Raw genomic sequence first — 18,833 nt, 5'->3', positions numbered from 1 at the left:
TGCCCTGCTGTAACTGTATAACTGGAACATGCAAATGTGCAATATATACACATGTAAAGGAGTACTTGCTGCAATCTTTAGTATAGTGTGCATCTGCTAGGAGCTGGTAGTCTTATAAGTAAAAGTTATCTGTTAGGGGTGGTAGTCCTAGGAGTAAAGTTTAAGATAATAGAGTTAAGTAATTGTATTAGTGCATTGTATGTCATATATGAAGGTACTAATCTTATCTTTTTTTCCTCTCACCCCAACCCTCATCTCTCTCTTTTTCATTTTATTTTATTTTTTAATTTTTTTGTTTTATTTTATTACGTGTTGTCAAAATGTGTCAATGTCATCCATGTGTGGCACATCACTAAATGCTCCACAGCACAGCAGGGTAGGCCTGCTCCACTGGATTTACCTGTCCCCACTCCACCAGCTATGGCACTGTTGCCCAACATTTCTGGGAGTCAACCTGGCAACACCACCTTTGCTGCTCCTGCACTACCTGCCCCCTCAGGTAGTCCTGCCCTGGAGGGTAGTCCAGTGGTTCCCTTTGGGAGCAGTGGCAGATGTGCTAAGTTTATCACCTGCACCAAGTTGCAAGGGATGATCCATATGGTTGTGCGCCACACTGTTGCTGCCTACATTGGCTGCAGAGGCTGCTTTCCCTCATTTTACAAAGTATCAAAAGGAGAAGGAGACATCTAGCGCTCCAACCAGTAGTGCAGTGAGGTGACAGTGATGACAGTCCTGTGGATGAGGATTGAATTCTTACTGTCACCCAGCTTGATGACCATGGATTCTGGATGTCCCTACCCTCACCCCAACCATATTGTCAACTGACCTCTTGTGTCCATCACCATCCATGTCTCTTGTCTTGTTTGTCATGTCTGTCTGCAATTGCTTCCTCACCTACCCAACTTACCAGACCCGGACATACCTACATCCCTTCCCCAACATTCCTCTCTATCAAAAAAAAAAAAATTGATCCATACATAGCTCTCCATTTTTCACACGTATCTTCTTGACATACTTGATTTGGCCCAATTGGCTATACAACATGATTGTGTTGTGGTCACCCCTCTCTTTGGAGGTGACAGTCCAAATTCAGCTAATATTTTGCATACATTCTCAGTTTTTGTTGAAGAAATGGATAGCTATGGTTCTTTCCTACCACCCTCCTGCACAATCCTGTATTGCTTTCCCTTTGTTCTTCCCCCTGCTTGGTCCCCCTTTCAGCACTGCCCTATCTTCACCATTTCTATTCTTTACTACATTATTGTGCGATGATACATATTGTGCACCAACACACAGTGATGATAATATGAAAGTAGTTAAAAGTATTAGATACAGTTGTAACCATCTGGTAATTAAAAAATCAGCCCAAACCAATAGTGGTAAGTAAAACCAACTCCAAGAATAAAAAAACCTTAGTACACTCTTCTGAGACAATAAAGGCAAAGAAATAGCATGACAACTTTTTATTCAATGCTTTTGTCCTCAATGGACTTCATTAGAATAATAAATTACAACAACATTCCTAATTTATTTAAATATCAAACCAGAAAGCAACATAGTTTAATTCATACATAATTAAAAACAATGTACTTTAAACTTATAAACCATTACATAACCTAACTTAAAAAATGTTAAAAACATAATTCTTGTATGAATACAAGAAATGTATGTTTATTGTAGTCGAACAAGTCTCATTAGACAAAAGAGGAGGAGATTATAAAATCAAAGTTGAGCAAAAAGAAACATTATGGCAGCTAAAATTAGGGGCTGATTGTTTACCTGTTCTTAATGACACAATTAATATAAAATGTTTTTTAAAGGATAGGTGTTTGAAAGTGGTTAAATGTTTTTAACATTTTTAGGTTAGGTTATTTAATGGTTTATAAGTTTAATTTATGCTTAATTAAAGTACACTGATTTACCACATACTCAACTTTCATAAAGCCGAGACAACCTAACTGACAACTGCATTTCAATGACCTCTTGGAACCCCAACTGGAAACTCCAGGTAAATAACCAATTGGCCACCAAGTTGAACTTTGCCCCTTAGCTCTGCTGTAGTGTGATCTTGGAGTTGGTATATTTAGTTAGCAGGGTGTGGGGGGCAAAGCCCCTCACATGGGTGGGTTTAATTTGCTTTTGTTTTAATTTATTTTGTAATGTGGCCAACTGGTTACTTACCTGGAGTTTCCAGTCAATGTTCCGAGAGGTTGTTGAAATGTGGTCGCCGGTTAAGTCATCTCAGTGAAAGTCGAGTATGTGGTGTTTCGCTCTTCTAAAGTAGACCTGACTTTGTTTACCGGGAAAGACCAACTGGGCAAAGCCCCTTTTCAGTGGAAGCTGGGTAGAGGTGATTTCCATGTTACATCCATTATATAATATTTACAACTTGTTAACCTCAGACACATCTATAAAGCATAGTTTACAGAGCACATAAAATGCATAAAGCAATAGAAAATTCAGCATTATTTTAAAATATCTGTGCATACTTCCAATGTAATATTAGCATACAGACAGTAGATAATGCATATACATATTTATCCAATAAGTTGGATTTAGTAGAGATCCATAACCAGCAGATTACTTAGCAAATGTTTGGGAATTTAACGATATTTGTTTGATCTGTATGCTTGATATAGGAAATTAGTAATCAGATTAGTGCAAGGGCACAGATGGGATAAGATTTAAATTAAATATCCATGTTACAAGTGCAGGATCAGATTGTTTTAGAAGCATGTTTTCATATAGATTTTAAATTGTAAATAAAATGCGATATTTCTGTCCTCTGCTAAAAATAAATTCCATAGTTTAGCAACATATACAGAATATAGACAGGCATCTTTATTATTTTTTTGATTTTTGTGTGAGGACTTGGGTTTGGTGTAGTAAAAACTATTACCTGGGAGAGTGTAGCAATCTGATAATGTGTGGGTGGCCGGGTATAAGTCTAGGGTATAGAGAATGCTTTGGGCAGTCTTAATATGAAAAAAGACTAGTAAATTAGATAGCTCCAGACATTTAAGGCAGTGAAGTGCCAAATGTGATGTGTTCAGTTAATGTGGCTACTTGCAGTTTAGCTAGCTGAGAGGACTGTATGTAACTGGAAGATGAGGAGACATACTGGAAGCTAGCCAGTAGATCTTCTAGTTTATGATTAGTTTTTTTGACTGCATGTTGGACGAACTGATCGAAACTTAATCTACCACCTATTGTAATTCCCAAGTAGTTTTGCCGTTTGTTCCAATATAACTGACTGAAATTATTGTTAAGATGCTATAGTTTGATTGTTACATTGGAAGTAAAAATATCCTTATTTATTTTTATTTGGATTTAGGAGTCATTTATATTCGTGAAGACATTTTTAATTTTTGCAAAACAATGCTGCAGGCCATCTTGGAACTGTTTGATTGAAGAGATGGCACACATTAGTGTTGAATCATCTGCATATCTGTTTAATTTTGTTGGTTGAGAAATGGTATGAATTTTATTTATAAATATATTATAAAGTAAAGGTCATAATTTGAACCTTGTGGCACATCTAATGTTATATGATGTGGAACTCATAGCGCATCAGCCCAGTGTATACATCATGTTCAGTAGCTGAGGTAACTTTAAGCCAATTGTTTGTATTGTTTTGTGAGGAATAGTTCCTTGAGTCTAGTTAAGAGCACAGGATGTAACACTGTATCAAATTCTTTCGACAGATCTCAGAAATGAGATTCATCCATTCTGTATTAATTTTGTCTGTCATGAATATAGCTTATAAAAGTTAGTAATGCTGTTTCTGTACTGTAGACTGGCGTAAATCCATAATATTTTGCAAAAAGTAACTTGTTCCCTAACATATAGTTGTCAGTTGTATATTAACACATTTTTTTATGTATTTAGATGCAGGGACAGGATGGCTGTAAGTCTGTAATTTGCTAGTTAAAGTGATTTGCTAACTTTATGTAAAGGAATAACATAGGACTGTGTCCAGAGTGTGAGAACTATTCTTTCACAGAGACATAAAGATTTATATGTATAGATATTGGGTAAGCAATGGTATATGTAGCTATTCTGAGGTATTCTGTTGGTAGGTTATCAGCTACAAGCAGGGTAAGCTTAAGTTTTTTAATAAGTGTATTTATCACAGTGGTAGGAGTTATAGTAAGTGAGAATACAGCAGTGCCAGTTTGGATAATTGACTTTTATCTAAAACTATTTACAATGGTTTTCCTGTAGTCTAGCATAATAGTTTTCTTTAGCCTTTAGGAGCTTTCATAAGTGAAAATATTGTTTCAGATTGTTCATTGTTTTTTTCTACATGCTTATTTTTTTCATGGGTTTTCTATGTTATGCATTATCTTTTTTTAAAACATATTTAGTGTAAGGCATTGTGTGGAGTTTTATCCTTTTCTTGCAGTGAGGTGCTAGAAAGTGCTAAAAAGTTTAATATGGAGGGGAAGGTGCTGTTGATGTGAGTTACTGATTCATCTAAAGAGAAATTTTTTACAGGGCTCCAGTTACAATAGTTAAGGATAAACAAGAATGTTTGTTTAATGGATCTGGTTGTTTCTGGCAATCTAATATTGAATGCTTCTATCTATTTTGGTATGTTTAGATATGGCAAAAATTGGGTTATGATCACTAATGGTTTTAGATAATTCCTACATTTTATTGGGGTACTATCCAGAATGCTTTCTTTCTCAATAACTTTATTTGTCCTTGCAGTCATATGTAGTAATGATTTATTCATACAGACTGACACTAAGGTGAAGAATTTTGTGACTACATGTGGGCCAATCAATATTAAGGTATCCTAGGATTGTTGTTCAAAGTAATATGTTTGTAGTTATCCTTGATAAAATGTCTTCAGAAGCTCATTTGTCTGCACTAGGAAGTATATACAACATTGCTACACATTAATTTTTGTGAATTAATTTTTTAAATGTGGCTTCTAGAACGTCAACACCATCAATGTTTGGTATTTTTATGGGTGCACAGCAAACATACAGCAAATATACAATAACCAAACCACCAGCTCCTTTACTAGTATGATCATTATGGATAATGTTATAGCCAGGAGGCATTATTTATTCATCTTTTGTCTTTGATTTAATCCAGGTTTCTGAGATTATGATGATGTTGGGGTACACAAAGATATACAACTATGCAAGTCTCTCATTTTATTCCATATACTATGGGCATACCTTTCAACTGTACAGAATTTTGCAGACTATTTTTTTGCCTCATATTTTAGGTCTGTTTCTCATAAAACTGTTTTTCTGGCAAATCATTAGCAAATCGTTGAAGGCTGAAGTCAGAACAAAAAATAATTACAGACATTTGAGTTTTAGACTTCATACCCTTCCGAAAATTTTATTCTATTAAATTTTTTAAGTTTGTAAGAGCAATATTTAAAAAGTGTCTCTATTTTTGGGTTTTTGTCCCCCATTATTTATGGCTTTGTCCAGATGTATGGCTATGGGCATTTATATGATATGTGTTTATTCGTGAAGGGCTTCTCCAGAAAAGTATATTATGATTGCTGAAGGCACTGTTATATATGCAGGTCCCGAGTTAGGGAGAATATCCCCATATTTTAGAAGAAATTTATGCTTAGAATTTTCCTGGAGTTTAAATTTTTGTAATAAGTTTTGGAAATATTTAATTTAGAAATGTTTTTGTCTGTACATTTTCAGAGTAGATGTGTCAGTGGTGTTAGACTGGAACAATTAGGAGTTTACTGTTGTACTGTTAGATGTTTTTAGACTGAAGTTTGTGAGGGACTGCATGTGTAATAGTAGAATAGTTGATTAAGTGTGATGTGGTAGTTCATAATTAGTGTTAGAAGAAAAAGAAAAGAAATCAAGACTGGACAGGAGTCTTAGAAATCATAGAAAATATAAGGTTATTAGACTAGAGACCTACGTGTGCCCTGCCAATAACCACACTGAGGCTCTGCCAAGCTTTTCAAGGAAGGCAAGGTCTATAGGTCCCAAGGTTTGTTTTAGTGCACCTATCCAATTTACTGATCTATGTTTGATGGTAGACAGGAAATCATGCTACAAAAAAAGACTTTCTCAGCACAAAGGGAGTCACAAGGAGATGAATCTGTCATTCCATTTAGTTTTATTTATTCTCTGATGTATATTCAGATCTCTTGTTGTCGTGTTAGCTGTTATGTTTAACACATCCAGAAAAAAGAGGTCTCAGGTAACGGGTCCCTCAGGACAGGGAAAGCAAGACATATGTCTCCCTTCTAGAGGCTATATAATATTGAGTAAAAGAAGAACGATTACTGCCTTTACTGATAACTGAGACTTTTGAGTTCCAGAGTTCTTTTTGCTAGGATATTCTGCAGACTTTAACATGTTTTTATATGTTTATTGAGATATATGCAATAAATTCTATAGCAGGTCTAACCAAAACAGTGTACAGGGGAACAATACATTCTTGAGTTTTGGAAGAAGTGCCCTTGGTAATTATAGTCAGGAAATCCATCTATATATCACAAATTTGTCACCACATGGTAGTAAAAGTAAAGAAAGATATCTTCCCAGGTTCCCAGATCTCTGATGACAGATTCATTGAAGTGTAAGAGGTGATTGATGCAGTAGGTGTTAGCAATGTTTGCTTTCTAGAAGTAAAGATACTGCATTTATTGACATTTAGTCTGTGCCCTTCCTCACTGGTGATAGTTCTGTTTGAAGGGAAATTGTATCATTTGTTGCAATCTGTGAACTTATCAGCTAGTGATCCTTGTTGTCAGTATTGGAGATCAGAAAAATGAATGCCAACAAAGTAGGGGGCCCAATGCTGATCTACAAGTAGCACCATTGATCACTGTTTCCTTAACTGAGGAGACTCTACCAACCCTGGCAACATGTGTTCAGTCATTTAGCTAGTGTGCAGTCCATCTTACCACATAGAGATCTGCATTTAAGGCTATTGGCTTGTATACAATCCCATCATGTGGTTTTGTATCAAATGCTTTTGCTAGGCCCATGTAGGCAACATGAGCTGTTTATCCATTATCCACGGCTTGCCTAACCTTTTCAAAGCAGTTCACAAAACTGAGGAGGCATGACCTACCCTTATGAAATACAACATTTTGTGGATTGAGCCTGATTGAATTCTTAATTGCCTTAATTTATGAGGTCAGTGATAATTCATTCCTTGGCTTTGTAGATAGGACTACTAAGGCTAATAGGTATACAGTTGCTTGCATCAGTATTAGTGCCACCCTTTTGAAGAGCATCACCACCACAGTATATCACTGATTGGGAGCATAGCCTGTGGCAAGGCTTAGGTTAAATAACGTGAGGTGGGAATCATCAAGAGTGTGCTTGACACTGTTTGTAAGACAACCTAGTATGTTAGGACCCAATAAAGAACTTATTTTTTGTCCCAGAGAACACATCAAGGGTATGGTCCTTGGAGATGGTGGAGGGGGGTGTGACTCAGGTATGTTTGGATGGATATGATAATTTCAAGGGAGAAATTTGCAGCAAACATTTTAGCCAAAATGTTGGCCATGTTAGAATTTGAATAGGAAGTGCCATTATAGATAAATGATATAAATTATTCCTTATTTTTATAATGTAGCTGAAGAAGGACTTAAGATTGCCCTTAGCCTCAGAAGCAAGCCTTCACATTTGCCTTCAGTTTCAAAATAAGGCATTTTTAATTCTCATAGAGATGAGAAGCTCTGGTTTTACAAGGTAATCTAAGCAGTTTCTTCCTTCTGTTATAAAGTGTTAATTATATTTGCTTTCCGGCAGGGGAGTTTGCTATGAATTTGCCATGTATTTGGTCCTATTGGGAGCACCCTTATCAATGTATTGATAAAAATGAACATAAAGATCTTGGGCATAGTGAGCTGCATATATTGGTTCCATTTCTGGGGTTAGCTTTTTGAAGTCTCTAAAGATGGTGATGTTGATAACCATGAGAGAGGATGATTTGAGGGTAAAGGTAACCAATTGGTAATCAGGAGTTAACAAATGAAAGACCAGTTATGGCCATGGAGCAGGCTGTAGTTGAGTTTGTGAGAATTATACCCCAGGTATTTGTAGCCCTGGTGGGGTTATAGACAATTTAATCCAGGGATTTCTCATTCACCCAATCAAAAAATGTTGTGCATTCCCAATGTTAGGGGTATAAGTACTCCAGGCTATGGAGATTAATTGTAGTCACTGATGATTAGAGGTACTTCTTAAATAGGGACTTTTTTCTAAGAAGGCTAGGAAATTATAATGATCATATAGGCCCATGAAAGGGGACCTGTAAAAAGCTAAGAGTTGAATTCCCAACGTACCAAGTGTAACCTTGTGTTTGCTATGATCACTTGGAAGGCCATTGGCTATCACTTTGGAAGGGATGACATCCCCATTGAAAACGGAGATGCCACTCCCATCACTATTTCCAATGAGCTTGAAGGCATGATAGGCATAGAAGGTGTGATGTCATTGCCTTTGAGTTGTGTCTCAGTCACCATACAAACATGGACTTTTTACAGGGGCAGAAGTGCATCCAGATCAGACAGTTTGTTATTAATACTCCTGTCATTGATAAGAGGCACGGTGTCTAATTTATGATTTGAGTTGTTGGTTAAGTTGAAATGCTTCTGCTTAAAAAAGGCACAATGTGGGTAACAGAGACTTTCGCAGTACACTGAAACCCTTAAATGTGAGGTGTAGACCATCCTTGACAAAGCACATAGGACAATGAGCCTCTCATCCTGTGAATACACATACTGGAGCCTTCTGGAATGACACAAGCTACTTAGCAAATTATTGAAACAAATGATCTTTTGTTTGAATCTAGGCAACATTTTCACTGAGGAGAGGATACTACTCAAGACCAAAGTCTTATCTGTGATGGAAATGCTCATAGCAAGTTCCAGCAAGACCTTCATGGGTTTTCATACTAGATCTTTCATTTCAGCATTGGCTATGATCATATCATAGTCATACTTACTGGAGGAGAGGATTTTATGGCCTTCTACAATATCAGCAATCCTGGCTTCTGAGAGACACTGTACAGTAACCCTGTTCTTGTTCAGTCTAGTAAGTATGGCATCAGTGTGCATAACGAGGAAGTCACCAATTACTAGGAAGTTTCTGGAAGTTGATTTATTTTTCTTAGGCTCAGTGGTGTTTTGTTATCTGTGACATTTTGATTAAAGGTTGTACGTAGTAAATGCATTTTGAGATTTTGTTTGCTACAAATACAGCTGCACTGTGCTCAATACAGCTGAGAGCAACTGATCTCAGTATAAAACAAATGAGAATGTTGCTTAAAGTTGGAAAGGGAGACAGGAGGGTATTAATAATAATAGTGATTGATGCAGTGGAGGCACTGTAAAAAAAGGAAGTAATATACAAAGGCATGCTATAGAGGTTTTTATAATTATCAAGAGACTTTTATTGAATGGTAGAAGATGGGATAGAGCTGAGCATTGATAAAGGAAATGATGCAAAGGTGGAAGGGATAGGGGCAAGGTGGTGGTCTGAAGCTGAGCTGAGTATATTGAGGCAAAGTGGAGCAGAAAGACAGATATATGTCTGTAACTAAAAACAGTCTGTTGGAATCAGGTAAGTTACCCCAATTTAATGATTTACAAGGCTGTCTTGAGGTTAATAACCTGTGTTGCATCAGGTCCAATGTGAGATAAGAGAGTGAGGGATAACAGCTTATGATAGTGAAAGCCATACTATTTTAATGTCTTAGTAATGATACAGGCTGATGCATATATTCATCATTCAAGAGCTGCAGTGTTATTCTATATTTTAAAAGATTTCTTGCTTATGCTTAGGTTTGCATATCTCAGAAAGTGAGCAGCACTTATGTGATATGTTTATAAGATATATGTAAAGGCACACATGCATCTCACTGTGTTGTCTCTCTGATATTCCTTAAAATGTCCACAAGACTGGTTAACGTGTTCTAATATATATGATTATGTTTAAACGTATCAGTATGTATTACTGTAATGCAAGATGTATACTTCATACAGAATACAGGTTTAAATCTAGGTCTTCAAATTTTAAGCCTTATTAATTAAAATGAAAATGTGCAGCATAGTTCTCATACTTATTACAGTTTTACATTTCTAATTTTTCAGGATTAAGAAGCCTGAAACATGGCGTGTTTATGCTGGCTTTTCTCAGTTGTCCACAATAACGAGCCAAACATTTTACTTTAAAGTGAAACAGATAATTAAACATCCTCTCTACCGAGGAACAGAACATGGTAATGATGTGGCTTTACTAGAACTAACAACACCTATCAATTTTACAGGTAAGAAATGGAATGCAGATATGCTTGTTACTGGTATTTATCAAATAAAGTGCTAGTATCTGAATAATCAGAATGTGGCTTAGGATATCAACATTTTCTTCCATTAAATTTCAAGGCTCCAATATGTTGCATGTTACATATGCTGTTCTAAGGTGTTACATTGTCATAGTTATGCTTTATTTTTTCTCAGAAGAATAAGATATAGGGGGAAAATGCAAGCCCCCCCCCCCTGCACGCCCCAGAATTATATAAAACAAATCTGAGGTCACACACTAGACGAGAAAAAAGCAATCTCCACTGTTGATGAAATGGAAAAGTAGAAAAAATAGTTCCAAGCATAAATAAGTACATTGTTGGTAAACTGGGAAGAAAAATATCTAGTGCTTAATAATATGAGAGAAAAGATGGTTATGTTACCAAAATATGAATGAAACAAGACTAACCTGAGTGTGAACAGAAAAAAATGGTCAGATATATAAACTAATATAAAAATAAGTTTGTGCTTAGTGAATAAGAACAGACTTGATTTTGATGATTACACTGAAAAAATTCTGCATAATCATGAGTGTATATAAATACATACATACATACATATATAAATTTTATATATATATATATATATATATATATATATATATATATATATATATATATATACACACACACACACACAGTTTATATTTGTATATATGGGTGTAGGACACCTGATCAAATGGACACAATGCCGACACCTGTTTCATTGACACCATTTGGTAGATGTAGCCAGATGATCAACAGGTATGTGAGATTGACAATCTCTGGGTAGGGGAAATTTCCTTTCCCCGAGGACTGTGTGATATCAGATTTAGTATGTATAATAACAGAGGGTGTGGGGATGCTGGAATGGGGGGGGGCTTCTTGCCATTGATTGTCTGCTCCAGTTTAATCCCTGGAGCATGTGCAGAATATGTCAATATTTGTTAATTCAACATTTTTAATTTGATCTCCTGCCTGTTGGCACTGTGTGTGTATCTGTGTATGTTTTCAGAATTTCCTGAACCACCACTTTGCATGGTCTGATAGGTGAAACACTAAAAAATCCTGTCTGACAACTCAGTGCTTAGATCAAGAATGTGATAGTTATCAGCTAATGAAGAGTTTCTCAGTGCAGCTTTTCAGGTATGAAAAATAATATTAACTAGACAGAAATGATTCAGTAATGGTTAAATATGATGACGCAGCATGATCCCCTATGTAGAATTATTAACGAAAATGTATAGTATTTAAAAACATTTACATGTACTTAAGTTAATAGTTGTGTGCAACAATGACTTCTTTAATACTTTATGCCCCACAAGACTTAGTTCATCAAGATATAATACTGTGGCTGTGTCCTAAGATTAAAAAAAGTCTTCAAGGGAAGAATTATATTATGCCACATGACTATCAGAATAATCATAATTTTTTGTGTCCAGTTAATGAAAGCCATGAATTTTATTTAATGTATTTGTTAACCAACTAAGTGAACTGTCTTCTGGCACACTACAGAAATGAGCAGGTCAGCAAGGGCAAGGAGACAGAGTATGAATGGAAAGTTTTAAATAAATCCGTCAAACAGTATTTTGGAGGGAAGTAGAAGGATACTGGAATGTAAACAGACAGCTCAGGAAAACACCAGAAATGAACAGAAGTCAGGATTGAACCCCAGAACCAGTTAGTGTGTGGCAAAGATCATAAGCACTCAGCTACAATACTGAGCTCAGATTCTAGAACCCTTTAACTGAACAAGCAATTATACTGTGTTTCTTTATGGGCAGTAAAAATAAAAAGAGAACATTTTAAAGAGCCTGTCCCCTGACCCTGCCTTTGTGTCACTGTAACTTCTTGTATTTTCACACTATATTTGGGGCTGCCCGACATTTCTATGTTCTGGGTACTTTCTTTGATAATTCCCCACCACAGATTAAAGATTTTGCCACATGATGCTTCGATCCCTACATTTTGTAAATTAAATCTCTAATCAGTCCTGGTAAACTGAAATTTTGTTTGCAGTAGTTAACATACTAACAGTATGTTATACCTGTGTATGTACTATGAGATGAGGTTACTATAATGCTATCTTTCACAGATATTTTTCTGTACAAATGTATCAATCTGAACTCTACGGAATTATGTCTGCCAATGTTATTAAAGACAAAAATGAGTTTTTCTATATTTCTGTAAATACAAACAGTAGGATGAGTACCAGCTTAGACAGGTTGGTAAACAAGGATGGATGTCAAAAAATTCATTTTTCTGAGACACCAAACCCATGGTCTGACCAGGAGCAACCAGAGGTCCATAGACAGTGTTCATCCTCACTCACTTTCAGTATGGGACTGTTAAAGCCCATATAGAGGATTGTAATAGGCAAATAATGTTGAAATGGCCCTTAGAAACAACCTGCCCACTATCTTGAGTGTCAAAAATGTATGGATGATTTACAGAGAAGCCACAGTAAGAACTATTGAAAAGCCCCACAGAGATTAAATTTGTCAATGAGGCACATATTCTAAATATGAGTTAACAGATAGCACTGATATTGTTGCAAATCAATATGTACAACCTTAATACATCCAGTAGCTTAATCATTCTATTTCTTTTAGTACCTTAGCCAGCAATTTAGCCTTAGCCAGCAATGAAACTGAACTTTCAGCCTGTGACTGGACACACCTCAAGCATCTCCCATTAGATGACGCAGTCAAATACTTTAATACAAAATTCTTAACCATTCTAGATTGCCATGCTCCTATTCGCAAAATTAGAACTAGAACTAAACCAGCCCCATGGCTCACTAAAACTACCAAACAAAAAATCCTCCAAAGAAATAAACTATGGGCCAACTGGCGGGCATTAAAAAGTCATTCAGATCACCTAAAGTTTAGGCAGCTAAGAAATAAAACAAAAAAAGCAACAGTGTCTGATAAAAAGAACTACTACTGCCATCTTCAACAACCCCATCAGAAAAATCCACAAAAATTCTGGCAAGGCATAAATAACCTCCTACAACCAGGACACTCTTGCACTCCCACTCCCTCTGGCTCTAATCATAATAATCCTACCCAAATAGCCAACTCATTTAACACTTTCTTTACAGAAACCGTTCAATCCCTGGCCAACCAACTATCTCCTACCATCACATGCTCTACCACTGCCATGATCAATAACTCTCTCATATTTCATTTTCAACCAGTTCCCACATCCCTTGTCTGTAAACTTATCCAGCAGCTTAAACCCACCACACTCTCTGCAGACCAACTACCTGCAGAATACCTGCAAAAATCAACTAAAGCAATTGCTTACCGAGATGGCCTAATGGTTAAGGTGTTTGCCTTACAAACACAAGATACAGGGTTTGATTCTCACAAGGGATAATTGGCTAGGCTTAAAAAATGGCTCACAAGGGCAGTTAACCTAATATTACTCTATGAACCTATATCCATCCTCATTAATAGAACCATTTCTGAAGGATACATCCCATCCATCTGGAAAGTCTCCCACATTATCCCCCTGCATAAAGGTGGTACTTCCAAGGACTTTTCCAGCTACAGGCCCATAGTCATATTATCCCCTGTTGCAAAGATAATGGAGAAATGTATTCACAGGCAACTGTTAACCCACCTACTTGAAAAAAATCTACTAGCCAACTATCAACATGGTTTTAGACCATTTCATAGCACCATCTCTGCTCTTTTATCCTTTTCTGACCATATTAATAGAAATCGTAATAACGACACTCTATCCTCAGCCCTCTTTATTGATCTGTTGAAAGCCTTCGACATGGTCAACCATCACCTCCTCATAAACACTCTCAGTAACCTGTCATTGGATGATCTTACTATTCAGTGGTTCCAATCCTACTTAAATAATAGAAAACAGGCTGTACTATGGGCAAACATCTTATTTTCCCACCTTCCAGTTACCCTAGGAGTCCCACAAGGATCCATATTGGGACCTTTACTTTTCTCCATCTTTACTAATGACCTCCATTCTGTAATCCCACAAGCTACCTGCATCCAATAAGCAGATGACTCCACACTTATATGCTCTGCCACTTCCCCATCAGAACTTCAATCCCTAACCCAAAATACCTTTAATACAGTTGAAAATTGGCTCCTGCATAGATATCTAATCTTAAATCCAAAGAAAACAAAAATGCTTCTATTCACACCCACCCATAGAACCCCCCCCCCACTTAACTTTACTGTAACCTCTAGTAATGGAACTATTATAGCTCCTGATACTACCACTAAACTACTCAGGGTTCTAATTGATAATAACCTCTCTTATGAGTCTCACATTAATAACACTATAAAAACAGTTAATAAGAAATTAGGTTCCCTCTACAGGATCAAACCATTTCTAGCTCCATTAGCCAGAATCACCATTGCCCGCACCCACCTTATATCTACTCTGCTTTATGCCTCTCCTATGTATACCAAATTATGTAAAAGTGTTCTGAATAAGCTGTCTACCTCTTACAACAATATTGCCAGATTTGCTGCATGGTCCTTCTATAGAACCCATCATTGTATCAATTTGAATCAACTAGGCTGGCTTGAATTGTCAAACCTAATATTATTCAATCAAGTAATTGTAGCCCACAAGATCCTGTACCACCCACAGAATACTCCTATACTCACTTCCTTGATCACCCCCTATAATAATCTCAAAACCCTGCGCTCATCTAACAAACTACTAGTACAAATATCTAAATCTAATAACTCAGCACTCTTTTCTCTAATACAGTGGGTAAAACCTGGAAGAGTCTCCCCAATCACCTAACTTCACTATCCTCAGCTAACCTATTTAAAAGTAAACGTAAACCCTACCTCAAATCACACTGGCTATGCCCCTGTGCTAACTCAGATTAAACAACTATCCCTTCCCATTACAACATGATTCTCATTACTTATCTTATTTAGGGCATGTACCTATGTATATAGTGTCTGTCTTTTAGACCTCGTGTGTAATTTTTTAGAATGAGTGTGTTCATGTACTGCTTATAATGTACATTCACTACATATTTCATTTTTTGACATTTTTTTGTGTGACTTTCTAATTAATAGTTCTAGGTCTTTGTAAATATCATTGTCCTTATGTATTTTTAACTTCTGGAGCTTTTCTGCCTGGGCCTCCACTGAAAATGGACTTATAACCAGCTGGACTAGCACGGTCAACAAATGTAAAATAAATAAATAAAAAAAAAACATTTCATCAATAACATTAATAAAAAGTTCCATTTCCTAGTTCGTGTTCGCCACTGTATATTGAAATATATCTGCTTCTGCTGCTGAAATTCCAAATGGCAGTGTCAGGTTGTTACAGTTATATAAGGAGAAATTATATGTATACAATCAGAACCTGCTTCATCCATTTTGTCTGTAAAAATCCTGATATGCATTGCATTGAGCATAGTGGAAACTATTTCTTTGGCAATTTGTAAAGAGTAATGCTGCTTCTAATTTCATGTTTGATATATTTCATGCTTATATGGATCCTGACTTTGTCTTCCTTAACAAAATTCGCCAGGCTGCTGACCCATTCATCAGGCTCTGTCTGCATAGCTATCACAGCCAAGTGATTCCATGTGTTTAATCTTTCTCTTTCTTCTTAAGAGAAATAGGCATAAAGAGTAGACAGTGAATCACTAGCACCATTTCTGTTAACAATTTAATAGGTGTTCTGTCTCCAAGTATTCCAGATATTAAAATAAATCAGGATGGTATTTGTTTTCTTACAGTACATTTTATGTTTTTGCATTTGTAATTATGTGCTTGCAATAGACATGCACATATCTGTGGCATTGAGGGATGAAGCCATGAATATGACACAAGCAAATGGGGTTCTGTTAGTGGCCCCAACACTAAAGAAGAGACATAGGGCTGTAAAGTAATTGGTCAAAACCTTCTTACATCTCTTGTGGTGGGAGGGGCATTAAAATATGTGGTGGGAATATGATCAGGCATGACTACAGGTGCTGGGTTTGCTTGCTGAGAACTCCTTCTTGAAAGCAGAGGGACTGTCCAAAGTGGTCAATCCATTGCAGAAAGGGTAAACAATTGGAAAAAAATTCCAATAGACACATTTTCCACTGCATGCTCTGTTTTCTATGTGCATTTTGTCTGCAAAATCCTACAAATTATGCTTTCATTCCATTCATTTTTTTATACTATTTAACACTTTCTTCATTGACTTTGCATAAGCATCAATCCAATGTTTCAGTAATTGCCATCTTACATATTCTGTCTGCTTCTGTGAAATATAAATTAAACTCTTGTATATTGTGAGTGAACCACATAATAGAAGTATTGTGCACTCCTTTCTCATTCCAAAACTGCATATTATCACCATACTTACACCATACTATATCAACATTTTGTACAGACATATATCAACATATTACAGCTGTAATGCCTTTATTCTGTGATTATGACCACTTTCACTGAAGCATCATTGCTGTATAGATCTGACTGCCTTAACTGAGCTTGCAGAGCTATGACTTGTAATGGTTGCTTATAAACCATGTTCTTGCAGACATGGCTTCACAATATATGATCAGTTGCTGTATCTTACTCCTAAAATATGATAGCAGAAAGCATGCAAACATGACAAGCTTCTGACTGTAGACTTATTTAGAACTTTATTGTTAAGCTTCTTGTGACACAGTTTGCTTTCTTGCCTTCTGTCTCTGCAATTAGCTCACATAATACTCAAAAACTGTATTTGTAGGACATTCACAAGCACCTATGTCTTTTGAGTCTTTGATTTCTCACTTTCATCCACAATATTAGTATTCTGCTGTGGCAAATTCTTAAATTTAAAATACATTCCTTCAAAATACTTAACATCTGCACACACTCTGCAGACTTCATTGTTTTTGCTTTACTTGGCTTTATATCATTTCTGCAACCTCGATATTTGCACTTTGTATGCTTGCTTGATACTTTTCTGTTATCAAGTGCCATTTTTGTTTGCCATGCGATTGCTTGCCTTTCTGCTCTTGTTATTGTTACAATTTCTAGGCATTGTCTTCATATTATTTATATACATAATGTCAATATTAGGTAATTGTATGTCCTCACTTATTGAGTAGAACTGCACAAATGATAATTTGATCTCATGACATGCCAGTAGTAACCCCCCTGTGCAGGTCAGAAGCAATTTACTGGTTGCCTCCTATATGATAATTTCTTATGTTACACATTATTCTGTTTCATTTTGTGGAGTCACAATCATAGCAGCCTTAGGCATAGGCTAAGTAGATGGCCACCTAGGGTATCAGTCTAGCAGGGGTACCTTTCCAGTATTTATTTGTTTATTTTTTGTAGTAAAGAAATGGTTTCTTTAGAATGTGTTGAATGAATACAGGACAAATGAAAAGTAAGACAAACTTTTAGAAAAACGAAGAAAAAAATAATCTGCAAGGTGTAGGTTGACCAGGATGGGGGCACCAGGTCATGTGTGTGTGTGTGTGTGTGTGTGTGTGTGTGTGTTTGTGTGTGTGTGTGATTGTGTGTGTGTGTGTGTGTGTGTGTGTGTGTGTGTGTGTGTGTGTGTGTGTGTGTTTGTGTGTGTGTGTGTGTGTGTGCGTGCGTGTGTGCGTGTGCGTGTGTGTGTGTGTGGGGGGAGCAGCACTGTGGAGCCATTTTGCCTAGGGCACCAGATGACCAAAGGTCAGCCTTGGTCCCAGTCAGTCCAACTCACAGCTCTTTGTATCAACACAATATCATCTGCCTTATTATTCTCTTGGATCTATTGATTACTGGTAGAAAACAAATTCTCTTGCATTTCTCTTAGCCTTCTATCTCACTACTGACTACCTTCTCCAGCAAAGGATGATCCATTCTTCTAAACTTCACACCACTGCCTTTTTTGTTTTGTTTGCAATCTTCCTCTCTGCTCTGAGCAACATTGTGGTAAGGCCGCAAACATTTCCTTAACTTGGAAAGCCATTGCCCATTTTGCACTAGTTAGAACCAGACAAATAAACTTTCATTACTTGTATAGTCTTGTGACATTTAAAACATTATGGTCCAGGACCTTAGTCATCTTTTTCTCCCTCTTTACCCTGGAGTTTGAAGTTTTCTTATCTGAATCTGTTAAATTCAGATCTTCCATGATTATAAATCTCTTTCTCCTATACCAGCCGTTTATTCTACTTTTATCCTTCCTTCTATTATAAAGCAGACAATATTGCATGGTTACTGTTGGCTAATTGTACCTTAACCTGGATATCCATGATATGCACCTCATTGGTTAGAATTATTGGTGGCCCAAGATAGTGGTTTATGTACACGTTGGTTTACAAAGTCCATTGAATATGTGGGAAAAACAGACAACTGTAGGTTTTGTAAAACAGAATTAGAAATAGTTGCACACATCATTGCTGGTTGTGACATACTAATGGCAGAAGAACTCTATACTAAAAGGCATAACAATGTGGCAAGACTGTTGCACTGGGGATTGTGCAAACATTATGGTAATAAAGTGGCTGAAAAATGCTGGAAACATGAGCCACAAAGCAT

At 36.5% G+C, this 18,833-nt stretch overlaps 1 protein-coding gene across 3 annotated transcripts in view; it reads left to right on the top strand.

The window, feature by feature from the left end:
- LOC122794259 (plasma kallikrein-like) overlaps positions 1-18,833 on the top strand; it is a 943,559-nt gene that overhangs the window by 708,601 nt on the left and 216,125 nt on the right. For all 3 annotated transcript variants that reach the window (XM_044062509.1, XM_044062510.1, XM_044062511.1), the window contains exon 12: positions 10,112-10,287. In XM_044062509.1, coding sequence (XP_043918444.1) covers positions 10,112-10,287 — 176 coding nt within the window. The remainder of the gene's footprint in view (positions 1-10,111; positions 10,288-18,833) is intronic.

Source organism: Protopterus annectens, chromosome 2.part1 (assembly GCF_019279795.1).
Source record: "Protopterus annectens isolate FY-2018-M chromosome 2.part1, PAN1.0, whole genome shotgun sequence".
Classification (NCBI taxonomy): Eukaryota; Metazoa; Chordata; order Ceratodontiformes; family Protopteridae; genus Protopterus; species Protopterus annectens.
This window is presented reverse-complemented; position numbering and strand designations above follow the sequence as displayed.